Source organism: Phyllostomus hastatus, unplaced genomic scaffold (genome assembly GCF_019186645.2).
Source record: "Phyllostomus hastatus isolate PE091 unplaced genomic scaffold, TTU_PhHast_1.1 phas_contig_196, whole genome shotgun sequence".
NCBI lineage: Eukaryota > Metazoa > Chordata > Mammalia > Chiroptera > Phyllostomidae > Phyllostomus > Phyllostomus hastatus.
Genome location: NW_025333709.1, coordinates 33,212,716 through 33,224,923, shown reverse-complemented (window position 1 = coordinate 33,224,923; position 12,208 = coordinate 33,212,716). Strand labels below are relative to the sequence as shown.

At 39.0% G+C, this 12,208-nt stretch overlaps 1 protein-coding gene and 1 pseudogene across 3 annotated transcripts in view; one reads left to right on the top strand and one right to left on the bottom strand.

Moving 5' to 3' along the window:
- The window catches only part of CEP135 (centrosomal protein 135), a 61,746-nt gene that overhangs the window by 20,488 nt on the left and 29,050 nt on the right, over positions 1–12,208 (bottom strand). For all 3 annotated transcript variants that reach the window (XM_045834636.1, XM_045834637.1, XM_045834638.1), the window contains exons 15-16: positions 10,627–10,704; positions 5,609–5,760 (exon numbers count right to left, since the gene is read on the bottom strand). In XM_045834636.1, the coding sequence (XP_045690592.1) occupies positions 5,609–5,760; positions 10,627–10,704 (230 nt within the window). The remainder of the gene's footprint in view (positions 1–5,608; positions 5,761–10,626; positions 10,705–12,208) is intronic.
- LOC123815919 lies at positions 6,428–7,167 on the top strand (annotated as a pseudogene).

Genomic DNA, 12,208 nt, shown 5'->3' with positions numbered 1-12,208 from the left:
ACTAAAGATTGGTTTTAGGGAGCAAAAGAAAGAATGGACAAAGGAAATAAAGACAATTTCAGAGTAATCTCTTACTGATTAGTAAGACTATTTTTCAGAAGTAACAAGAATTTGTTCTCCTGTCATCTGGAGACTTTGGAATGCTTTCAGCCCTGACCTACAAGTTCTTAACCCTGCCTCGCTGGAAAGACAAAGCTTTCACCTAGGGTAGTTATTGGGAACTCCCACAGGGATGTAACCACAAGAAGTAGTCATTGCATTGATACTTTATATATATTAGCTCATTTATTCCTAGAGCAGTTCTATAATTAGAACTATTATTTCAGTGTTATTGAAACAAATAAATAATAATTTGTCCAAGGTAACAAAGCAAAGAAAAAATATAAATCCAGGCTAGCTGCACTTGATGTCGACGTTTTTCTACCACACCAAGTTGCCTTTTATGAAGAACACAGGGAGACCGACATCCTCTATGTGGGAGGGAGAATGTCCACCAGTAAGCTACACAGTGGCCCCCAGAGTCCCAAGTAGTTGGCTGTGCTTGAAATCTTAAGTAGAAATGTAAAGATCCCTTTACATCTAAATTCATTAGCAGGGTTAATTCCCCACGAAAGTAGGGTTGGTAAAGTAACGTCTTGACTGATTACACATATGAGGGGGTCCTAAAAATAGCTTTGTCTTTTCATATTCTAGTATAGAGAGGGAAGGTGACAACAGAGATTTCTATGCCAGGCCTTGGACATAACTTTTGAGACATAAGTACTGCTGCTAAGATAAAGGTCTTCTTAATAAAAGAATTGAGGTATGGTATAGAGTTCATTGTGAGGAATAGCCGATGACTATCAGATTATTTGTTCATGGTAGTCTCTGGAAAGAGAATTCTGAGAATTTTTTAAAAAGGTAAATGTATTTGGGTGATGCTCTGACCAGTGTGGCTCAGTTGGTAGAGCGTTTTCCTACAATGCAAAAGGTCACAGATTCAATTCCGAGTCAGGGCACAAGCCTGGGTGGCAGGTTCGGTCCCTGGTCGAGGCACCTATACAAGAGGCACCTGATTGATGTTTTTCACATCACTGTTTCTCTCCCTCTCTTCCCTTCTCTCTAAAAATAAAATCTTTAAAAAAATTAATCGGGGTGACACTGCTTAATAAGATCATATAGGTTTCAAGTGTACATTTCTGTGATACAAGATCTATACATTGCATTGCATGCTCACAACCCAAAGTCAAACCATCTTTTCAGAGAACCTATTGAGAACTAAGTTATTAGGAAAATTGAAGCAATTTCTTAGCTTTGAAAGTGCTATAAACATAGCAAAGGGAAGTGATGACTTCTCACCAGAAAGTAAATCGATGAAACTTCACTTAGAATCAAAGTCCTAGCTCTCTACTACCCATGTGGCTGTACCTCAAATTCCTCAGTTATATTACTTTACTTTACATGAAGGCATACATGTTTTCATTTTAGGGAGCAAAGTAATTACTTTCTTTCATAATGGACAGTATCTTAAAGAGTCTGTTCGTTTTTCATAAAAAGTGTTCAAGTTCTAAAACTTGAATGGAGCTGAAGCTCCATCTAAGAGGAGTAGGCTAGGAATTTTAATGTCCTATTAGAGGAAACAGACTGATATGATATCCCTATTTTGGATGTCTCTAAAAGTCCATAGTCATGGCCCGCCATTAACTGAAAGGCTACTATTAAGTATCATCCTTTGGTGAGCCAGAGAGAGGAAAATGATCAGGATGGGCTTTCCTTTCACCTTTCTGTAAAGGGATAATGATTTGTCTCTGGGGGCCCTAGTTCCCTTGGCCCTTTTGAGTCCAGCTACATGAGCTCAGCTATGGTCCCTTAGGGCCCTGCCTTCTCTCCCCGTCTTGGTAGAAAAATGTTCGACATGCCCAGAAGACAGTTTTTAGGCATCCTAAGAAATCTATGAGCATTCTTTTCCATATCTACAATGGTTTTCAATTCTCTTAACAAATAAATACTTCTCAAGGGAAAACAGTTATATTTGGTTTTCTGAATACACCTAAATCCTACGGTAACAACTGATACCTACTGCCGTAATATTAACTCTAACGAGAGTTTATGAGCCCTTCCAAGGAAAGTCTGCTAACGCATTTCTTTGATCCTCGGTTAATTATATAACCCTGTAGTTTTGAAGAACGTTCACAAATAACTAAAGACTAAGGTGAAATGAAAACAGTCTGAAAGTGTTCTCAGCTGCAGGACTCTAACCATTTGGAGACTCATAGCTGGCAATGGTGAGGACTAGGACTGTTAACAGTGGGGTTAACTGAGAAACGTTAGCTCTCTAACTGGGCTGGAAACTATTTATTCTCAAGCAGGTCATGGCGAACTATGGCCTACTACCAATTTTTATAAATCCTAAGTGCAAGGAATGGCTTTTACTTGTTTAAATCACTGAAAAAAATTACAATAGAAGATCAGTATTTTGTGACATAAAAATTATATGAAGTTTAACTGCAGTGTCCATAAAGGTGTACTGAACCACAGCCATACTCCCTTGTTCGAACATCGTCTGCAGCTGAGTTTGCACTACAAAGGCAGGACTGAGTATGGGCAACAGGGACTACCTGGCCCGCAAGTCTAAAATACTCACTCTGTCCTTTTCAGAATAAGTTCACTGACCCCCAGCTCCAGAGGATGGCTAGCAAGCATCCTCTGAGGGGCTAAGACCATCTTTTTTGGGTAGAGTAAAGTTGCTTTATAGCATTTTTTTCTACGAAGTTTTGATTTGGGACATAAAATGCCAGGTCTTATTAAATGCTAAAATTCAAGGAAGACAATAGTCATTCGTTTAACTTCAATGGGTGGTTACAAAGTGGGATTTTGTATTATGCCCTCCGGTGCTGCATCAAAAGACCAGACCACAGACCCTGTATTTGGACAATTAGAGATGACGCTTGAAATAGTCTGCTTGGTTTAAATACAAAAACAGGAAGAAAAAAAAACAAGTCTTTCTCAAAAAGAAAAGACTGTTTGGTGGCACTGAAATTTGGTGGAAAGCAAAGGGAAAGGAAAGAGAAGGGAAGGGAAAGAAGATGGGTTCACCAAGTAGATGGAAAGGAATATACGATTCATCTGAGTATCAGATTCTTAAGTGTCTTCATGACAGGGGAAAGAGAACTTGATGTGACTGAAGGGGTAGCAAGATCTCTACTGACCATATTGAAAGTGGCATGAGGGCCCTTGCCAGTGTGGCTCAGTGGACTGAGTGCTGGCCTGCAAACCAATGGGTTGCTGGTTCAATTCCCAGTCAGGGCACATGCCTGGGTTGTGGGCAAGGTCCCCAACAGGGGACATATGAGAAGCAACCACACACTGATGCTTCTCCCCCTTTCTTTCTCCTTCCCTTCTCCTCTCTAAAAATAAATAAATAAAATAAAATAAAACAAAATAAAGAACGTGGCATGAGGTTTGAATAACATGGCTTTGCCTCTACAGAGTGCTTGGCATTACAATTTGTACCGAGTTTAGCTTTGGATTTGGACCTGACGGTTTGAACTCATGGTTCTGCCAACCCATGCTGATATGAAGAACATGAATGACATACTTTCCTCGGAAGCAAGGTACGTCAGATTTTCCTGCCAGGGCAAAACAAAGGTATAGAACCACTCTTAGGTGAGGGAAGCACCAGACTGAGCTCACAGGAGAAAAGGGTATTAGTATAACAAAGAAAACAGCAAAGGAGCTGTATGCTGGGGTGTCCAAGAGAGCCCTGCCTTAAGTGCCTGAGACTATGGAGGGCCTCCTGCAAGGAGAGGAAAGGAGAGTGTGGTCTAGTCTGAAGAAGAAAAGTAAAATGGATTAAATACCAGATCCAGTTAGCTGCTGGACAAAAAAGAAAAGGGAAGACTAATAATTCTGTGTGTCAAAATACACCACAGTGCCTGTACTATGGAGTTGAATATGGACATGAACCAGAAGAAGTGGGGCTGGTCCATTCAGTTAGCTCTCCTTCACAGGATGTATGTAGTGCTTGCAAAAATACGAAGAAAGAAAAAAGGAGGAGGGGAAAAGCAGCTTCTAATTTAGTTCTTTATCTAACATTTGACTTATCAAAGACTTGTAGTCAGAGAGCAGCAAAGGAGCAAAATTAAAGATACCCTATGAAAATGAGAGAAAAAAAAAAAGATACCCTATGAGTCCCTGAAAGAGCATTCCTTAATTAAATGGACACATCCAGCTCTTGGTCTTATTTCATCAAGTTTTGTTTGATAATCAGGAACCGCTTATGAATATGACCTCAGGCTGTTTCCTAATTATTCCTTTGATTGTCAATTCTGTTTATGTTATATATTTTTACAATTATGAGTGTTTATATGTTAGATCTGTGTCTTTTTTTGCTTATTTCTTTTTAACCTTGAGTTTTGAATTCTAGGGAATTTCTTGAGTCTGTTTTCTATTTGGGCAACTCAGTTTTCTGACAGTATATCCATCCTGTTCACTAACACTTTCAGTTTTAATTTATCAGTCTTTTTCTCTAACCATCACTAACCATCTGATCTCAGGTTGTGACTACACTCCAGGACTGACTTAGTTTCACATGTGCAATGTCATGCTGACATCTGAAAAGCTTTTCCTATTTCTTACTGCAAATGTATTTAGGGAGAAATATTTCCTTGATTCTTCAGAGTGTTGCCCTCTTCTGACTTTCAGTATCTTTTACTTATCGCAGCTGCTCAGTCCAGAAAAAAACCAACTTTGTTGACCTTTTCCCTCCAGTCTTCTGTATTCTAAATTGATTAATGGTTAACCAACACAAGATCCTAAGGTAAACATTCTGCATTACTGTATATTTTTCTCATTTCCATATAAGTCATGCAGTCCTTTTGATTTTATGTAAGAAGTGTTTCCTAAATCTGGCCTCTGTTCTCCAAGTTCACTGTCACTGTTTCAGTCCAGACACATGGTCTCTATTGTTTGCCATCAGCCTATTAAGACTCTAAGTCCATCTTTCCTATTTCTGCCAGAATTCACTTTTTAAAAAGCATGCTACGCGTGTCAGCCCCTGGGTGAAAAATTTCTGTTTCTTCTCTATGTTTATAAGGTAAAATCCAGACACTCTAGGTTACCATACTAACTTCTTCATAACCTGACTCCCACCTGTAGATACACCCTCTTTTTACATACTGACCTTCTTACCATTTTTCAGACTCTGTATAAAAATACTTTGATTTTACATTTCTTTGAAAGAAGAAAGATAAGAACAATGATGTAAGTAGCAAAAAATTCTGTAACTTTCAGCAACCCTAGGCTATGGAGTACAAATGATCTGAAGCATCCGTTAGGGGGATTTTTGAAAGAGGTAGGTACAAAAACTTGCCGGCAATCATATCAGTCTACGAAAGTCTTTAAAAATACAGATACGCAAAACCTACCCAGATTCACTCGGTAAATAAGAACTTCCAGGGATCATCCCTAAATCCATAATTTTCAAAAGCTCCCCAGGTGACTCCACTCACTGCAAGGCCAACTCTGGGGACCACCGCTCAAAGGCCTAGGCCAAAGATGCCACCGTAACGGGCCTCACAGAGTCACTTCCCAGAGGTGAGAGAAATAAGGAAACATTGAATGAACTTACCTAAGTGAGTTCATCTCTGTCTTCTGAAGAGATGAGTCACCGGCCACATGGCTGAGTTTCTGAGCTTGGAGCTTTGCTTTGTTCTCTAATGACTCCATCGATTCTTTCATTACTAACATTTTAGACTTTAATTCACAGTTCTCGTTTTCAAGCTACAATTCAAATTTTAAAAATTAATAGGTAATGTCTCAGTTTTTTTCCCTTAAGCATATTTTAACATTTCTGAAAGAAAACTAAGGAAATAAATAAGATTTATTTAAAAGTCCTTTACAAGTCATGTGTATACTTTAGGTTCTACACATCAGGGTAGGCATATACATTTAGCTCTCCTTTTCAATATCACTGAAATGAAAGAAAAGATAGAAAAAAGAAAGAAAGAAAAGAGAATAATATATCCATAACAACAATAAAAACAGAAAGGGAAACAATTAGCAGAGCAAAAATTTTAAGGAATTTCTCAAGAACAGTAAGCAGGTAGGCCTGATTGAAAGAAAAATTCTTAACAGAAAATACAGTAACCCAAACACAAACAGGCAAGATATATGGAAAAAGATGTAAAAATTTTCTGGAGGGCATAACATAACCCAACTTAATGTAAAGACACACCATGTTTCTGAATGAGAACACAGTATTGGAAATGTAATAAAATTTCCTGAAATAACTGTGAATTCAATGAAATTTCAGTAAGAATCCTAACAGAACCTTTTAAAAATAAGAGGAGTAGTTTAGATTTCATTCTAAAATTCATTTAGGAAAAAAGAAATTTAAGAAGAAACAGGTCTTTCCCACGGTGCCTCAATGGTGGCTGGTTATTTCAGGATGAAGCTGAACCTCTCTTTCCCAGCCACTGGCTGCCAGAAACGCACTGAAGTGAATGAGGAATGCAAACTTCGTACCTTTAATGAGAAGTGGATGGCAACAGAAGTTGATGCTGATGCTCTGGGTGAAGAATGGAAGGTTATGTGTTTCAAATCAGAGGTGGAAATGACAAAGTTTTCCCAGACAGCCTGGTGCCCTGACCTATGGTTGTGTCTGCCTGCTACTGAGTAAGGAGTGTTCCTTTTATGGACCATGGAGGACTGAAGAAGGAAAGCAAAAATCTGTTTGGGGTTGCAGTATGGATGCCATTCTCAGTGTCCTCAACTTGGTCATTGCAAAAAAAGGGAGAAAGACATTCCTGGTCTCACTGATACTACCATGTCTTGTTGCCTGGGGCCCAAAAGAGCTAGCAGAATCCACAAACTTTTCAACCTCTCTAAAGATTATGATGTCCACCAATATGCTGTGAGAAGGCCCCTAAACAAAGAAGGGGAGCAACCTAGGACCAAAGCACCCAAATTTCAGCATCTTGTTACTCCACGTGTCCTGCAGCACAAACCTCGGCATATTGCTCTGAAGAAACAGTGTACTGAGAAAAGGAAGAGGCCACAGAATGTGCTAAACTTTAGGCTAAGAGAATAAAGGAGACCAAAGAAAAATGCCAGGAACACATTGCCAAGAGATGTAGGTTTTCCTCTCTGAGAGATTCTACCTCTAAGTCTGAGCCCAGTCAAAAATGAGATTTTCTACAAGGAACAAATAAATAAGATCTGACATTTAAAAAAGAAAAAAAAACAGGAAAAACTGAGGGTGGGGGAAGAATGCAAGTAGATTTGCCTTGTGAGATATGAATCAATTAGAAAGCTACCATGATTAACACTGTGGATTTCACATAGAAATGGACAAGCAACTATGTGTATGCAGATTTCAATTTGGAAAAGGTAGCACATTAGGGAAGTGGGAAAAGAATAAACTCTTTATAAACAGAGTTGGAACAATCACTCATTAGAGGAAAAAAATAGGTAGATTTTTATTTTACTTTACATACAAAAATAAATACTAAATGGAATAATAATTATATATACAATTCAAAACCAAGAAATATTAGTGATAAATATGAGTCTTCCAGTTAAAACTGTAAACTGACCACACACATTTTATCTCCCCCCACCTCTGGAAACAGTGCTAAAATGACAGTAAAGGAATAAGAAGGCCATAAGAACATAGAGAACAAGAAAGAAAATAAGAGTAGACAAGTGCCTTCGACAACTTGTGGAAGACAAAGAGTAGATTGAGTAATGACTCAAAATGGAAGAAAGGTATCATCTAAAGCAGTTTCTGAACCTAGGAACTACTGGCATTTGAAGCCAGATCATTCTTTGTTGGGGGCAGAGCCGTCCTGTGCACTGCAGGATGTTTAGGAGCATCCCTGGCCAATACCTGCTGGACATGAGAAGCACCTTCCCCCTTGTTGTGACAACCAAAAATTCTCCGGGTACTGCCACATATCTCTGAGGAGGCAGAGCTGACCCCAGTTGATCTGAAGTGACCACAGCAGGAAATACCACTGTGCAGCCAGATGATTTATCCCGAAGAAGCTTAGCTCATGGAGACACCAAATGGTAGGCTGGGCTCAGGAGCAGAAAGAACAACAAACCTACCGAATGGGAGAACATATTTGCCAATACACATCTGATAAGAGGTTAATCTCCAAAAAATATAAAGAACTTATATAAGTCAACACCAGGAAGACCAACAAGAACTCAGGAACATGGACAACAGTGTGGTGATTGTGGGGGCAGGGAGGTGGGCGGAGGTGGAAAGGTATACAGGGGATAAATGGTGATGGGAAAAAGTGAAATAATATAATAAAACTTTAATAAATGGGTAAAGGACCTGAATAGACACTTCTCCAAAGAAAATATACACACAGCCAAAAGACGTATGAAAAGATGTTCAACATCACTAATCATCAGAGAGATGCAAATTAAAACCACAATGAGATATTGCCTCACACCCGCCAGAATGACCACTATCTATAAATCAACAAACAAGTGTTGGGGAGGATGTGGAGAAAAGGGAATCCTAGTGCACTGTTGGTGGGAGTGCAGACGGGTGCAGCCACTGTGGAAAACAGCATGGAAATTCCTCAGAAAACTAAAAATGGAACTGCCTTTTGACCCAGTGATTTCACTTCTGGGAATCTATCCTAAGAATACTGAAATACTGATTTGAAAGAATATAGGTACCCCCATATTCACAGCAGCATTATTTACAATAGCCAAGATCTGGAAAATGCCCAAGTGTCCATCAGTAGAAGAATGGATAAAAAAAAGCTATGGCACATTTACACAATGGAATACTACATGGCCATAAAAAAGATGGAACTCTTACTTTTAGAAACAGCATGGATGGACCTGGAGATTATTATGCTGAGTGAACTAAGCCCATCAGAGAAAGACAAATATATGATCTCACCTACATGTGGAATCTAATGAACAAAATAAACTGACAAACAAAACAGAAAAAGAGGCATGGACATATGGAGTAGACTGACAGCTGTCAGAGAGGAGTGAGGGGACTGGATGGAAAGGTGAAGGGATCAGCCGAAGAACATATATGTATAACCCATGGACAGAGACAACAGTGTGGTGATGGCCAGAGGGAAGGGGGAGTGACGGATGGGAGGAGGGCAAAGAGGGGAAGATGGGGACATCTGCAACAGTGTCAGTAATAAAAATAAAGAAAAAAGAGAACTGAACAAGGAATTCCAGGGAGGACAAGACAACGCGGGTTTGCAGGGCAGACAGTGGAGGAGCGCTGCACAGAATGAGAGCTCCAGACATCTACAAACATGGCCCCTGAGCCTTTAGCTGAGCAGAGCTCAGCATGGATGGTGCTACCCCAAGGCAAGGGAAGAACCATCAAAGAATTCGAGGGAACAATGCTCAGGACTCATGCAGGACCAGGAGTAGATCCTGTTCTCATTAGCCATTTGAAAACAACATAATTCATGGGGAAACAGGTAGTGTACTCAAAAGGGTTTTGTCTCAGTAGTGAAACAGAATTAGTTCAACACTAAATGTTACTCTGATGCCACCCAATGAAGCTTACATGCATAAGCAAAAAGGATTAAGGTGCTTCTATCTGTATCTTAACTGTACCTCAGATCAAACCTCAAGAGTACCCATAGGAATATAAGTTATCCAGCAACCAAGAAGGTCAAATTCACAATGCCTGACACACACCTAAAGTCACCAGGTATGCAAAGAAGCAGGAAACAATAACTGGTGATGGGGAAGGAAAAAAAATCAACTGACCCAAAGTTGATAGAAACAGATGAAAAAATTAGTAGACAAAAAAAGTGAGGACATAGTAAAGACAACTAGGAAAATGAAATAGAGAGAAAAAAAGACTGTCAGAACTCATATTAATTTTAAAAAACCCTATCTCTAGAGAGAGCAATAAGAAATAGAAGTGCATTTACCATGTACTCTATGTCTGTACGAGTATATGATTTTTTAATAAGAGCAAAACAATAATAAGCATGATATCTACTGAGTGCTTACAATATGCCAGTGACTATTCTAAGTTCCTAAATATGTATTAAATCATTTAATCTCTATAAATTAGGCACTAGCACTACTCTTATTTTACAAATAAAGAAATTGAGGGATGGAAAGTTTAAGTAACTTGCCTATAGGTAATAGGTGACAGAGATGGATTTGAACCAAGTAGCCTTTAAAGTACATACTCTATCATCACTACTTAAAAAAATTTTTTTATCCTCACCTGAGGACATTTTTTTATTGCTTTTAGAGAGAGTAGGGGCAGAGAAATATCGATGCAAGAGAGAAGCATTGACTGGTTGCCTCCTGTACACACCCAGACCAGGGACAGTAACCGGACCCGGAATCGTACGTGTCCAGACTGGGGATTACACACGCTGGCGCCTGGACAAGGGGCTGAACCTGCAACCTAGGTATGTGCCCTGGCAGGGAATCAAACCCGCAACCCTTCAGTTAGGGAACAACACTCCAACCAACTGAGCCACACTGGCTGGGGCATATTCCATCATTATTATACAGCTTTTCTAGCATACTCTTTTGTAATATCAAAAATATACAGTATATTAAAACTATAATTGATATAGTCATTCACACAGCACAATATACCCCACATCCAGTTTGAAAAATTACCTGGTGATTAACATATGTTAAATGTTCAATAGTTTTCTCGAATTCTGATTTTCCAAAAAGATTCATTTCCTGGAGAGTCTGAAAGAGAATTTTATAAAAGATGTTCATTCACATCAGACAATGCAAGACAATTACCAAAGTAAGCAACACAAGTGTTCACTACTATTCTACTTGTTTTTTGAACAACAGAATGTTTTAGAAAGAAAATCATTGCACATTTTACAAAAACAATGCTTTTGGTGGAGAAAAAACCACTCTGTCTCCATGTGTTATTTTAACAGAAGACACAGATTAGTATAAATTCATTTATAAAGATTTATACAGACTGATTCATTAGCACAACCATAAAAGGAAAAAAACAGCAGGTTAAGGAAGCTCAGGAGTACGTCCTCACAGAGGAGGAGTAAGGGAAACAGACTGTAAAGGAAGAAAAGATGAGATCAGAAGGACACAGGAACAGGATACCACAGGACTGTGGAAGCCATCAGAGTTTCAAGGATGAGCTGGTCGACAGTGTGAACACGAGAGCTGTTTTCTGGCTACACCACCTTATCTAACTCTTGTTGATGCTAAGTCTAGGTAGGCAAGTGATAAAAGCTGATGTTTCCTGAGAATTCTTCTAGTGGACTCATACTTCCACCCATATTATTCATTAAAAATAAATACAGACATTGGATTGGACTATACATTTGGTTGAAAGAGTCACTGTGCTGCATGCATTTTTTTAGTTTATTAAGTCATGCAACAAGTATTGAGTACATACTACATACCAAGCACCCAGCAAGGTGTTAGAAATACAGTAGTGAGTAAAACGTATTCTCTGATGCCATAGATACTATAGTCTAGTAGAAAAAAAAAACCTTAAAAAGATACTAGAATAAAATCCATGCATATTTTGCTAGAAAAAGGAACTTTATGAAAATATATTGAAAGGAAATCTAGAGTCTAGCATTCATTTCCTGTGTGAGAAAATATTTAACCTGGCTCTAAAGGATGAACAGAAATCAGCCAGGTAAGAGAACTGAAAAGTGTAAAGGAATGCCCCCAACAGCTATGAAAGTTGGGGCAAGAGAAAGTCCATTAAACCTGGAGTGGAGAAAACAAAGGGTGGGGAAAAGGGGAAGATGAGCTTGGGGAAAAGAGGCTACACCTCAAAGCAGGCACTGAAGACGATCACTGAAACCCTTGAAAACAGTTAATGAGTTTTAAGTGGGAAGTGACGTGATTGGATTTATATTTTTGAAAGACAACTCGGACTTCAGTTTGAAATAGATGTGGAGGGAGCTAATATAATACCCTAACGCAGTTGAGAGAGAATAATGGCCAGAACAACTAGAACTAGACAGGTTCAAGAGAAACACATGTGACCTCAGGAGCCAGACTCCTTGTGACTTCATAGTAGGTGACCTTGGGCAAATACTTAAACTCACTGTGACTCAGAGATCACCCATCTGAAAAGGCAGCTATCAAGAGTGACTCAAAAAGTCTGTGAAAAGCACTTAGTATAGAGCCTCCTGCACGGAAAGGACTTAATAAATGTTAAATACTACTTAAGAGGTAGTACTGACAAGACTTGGTGACC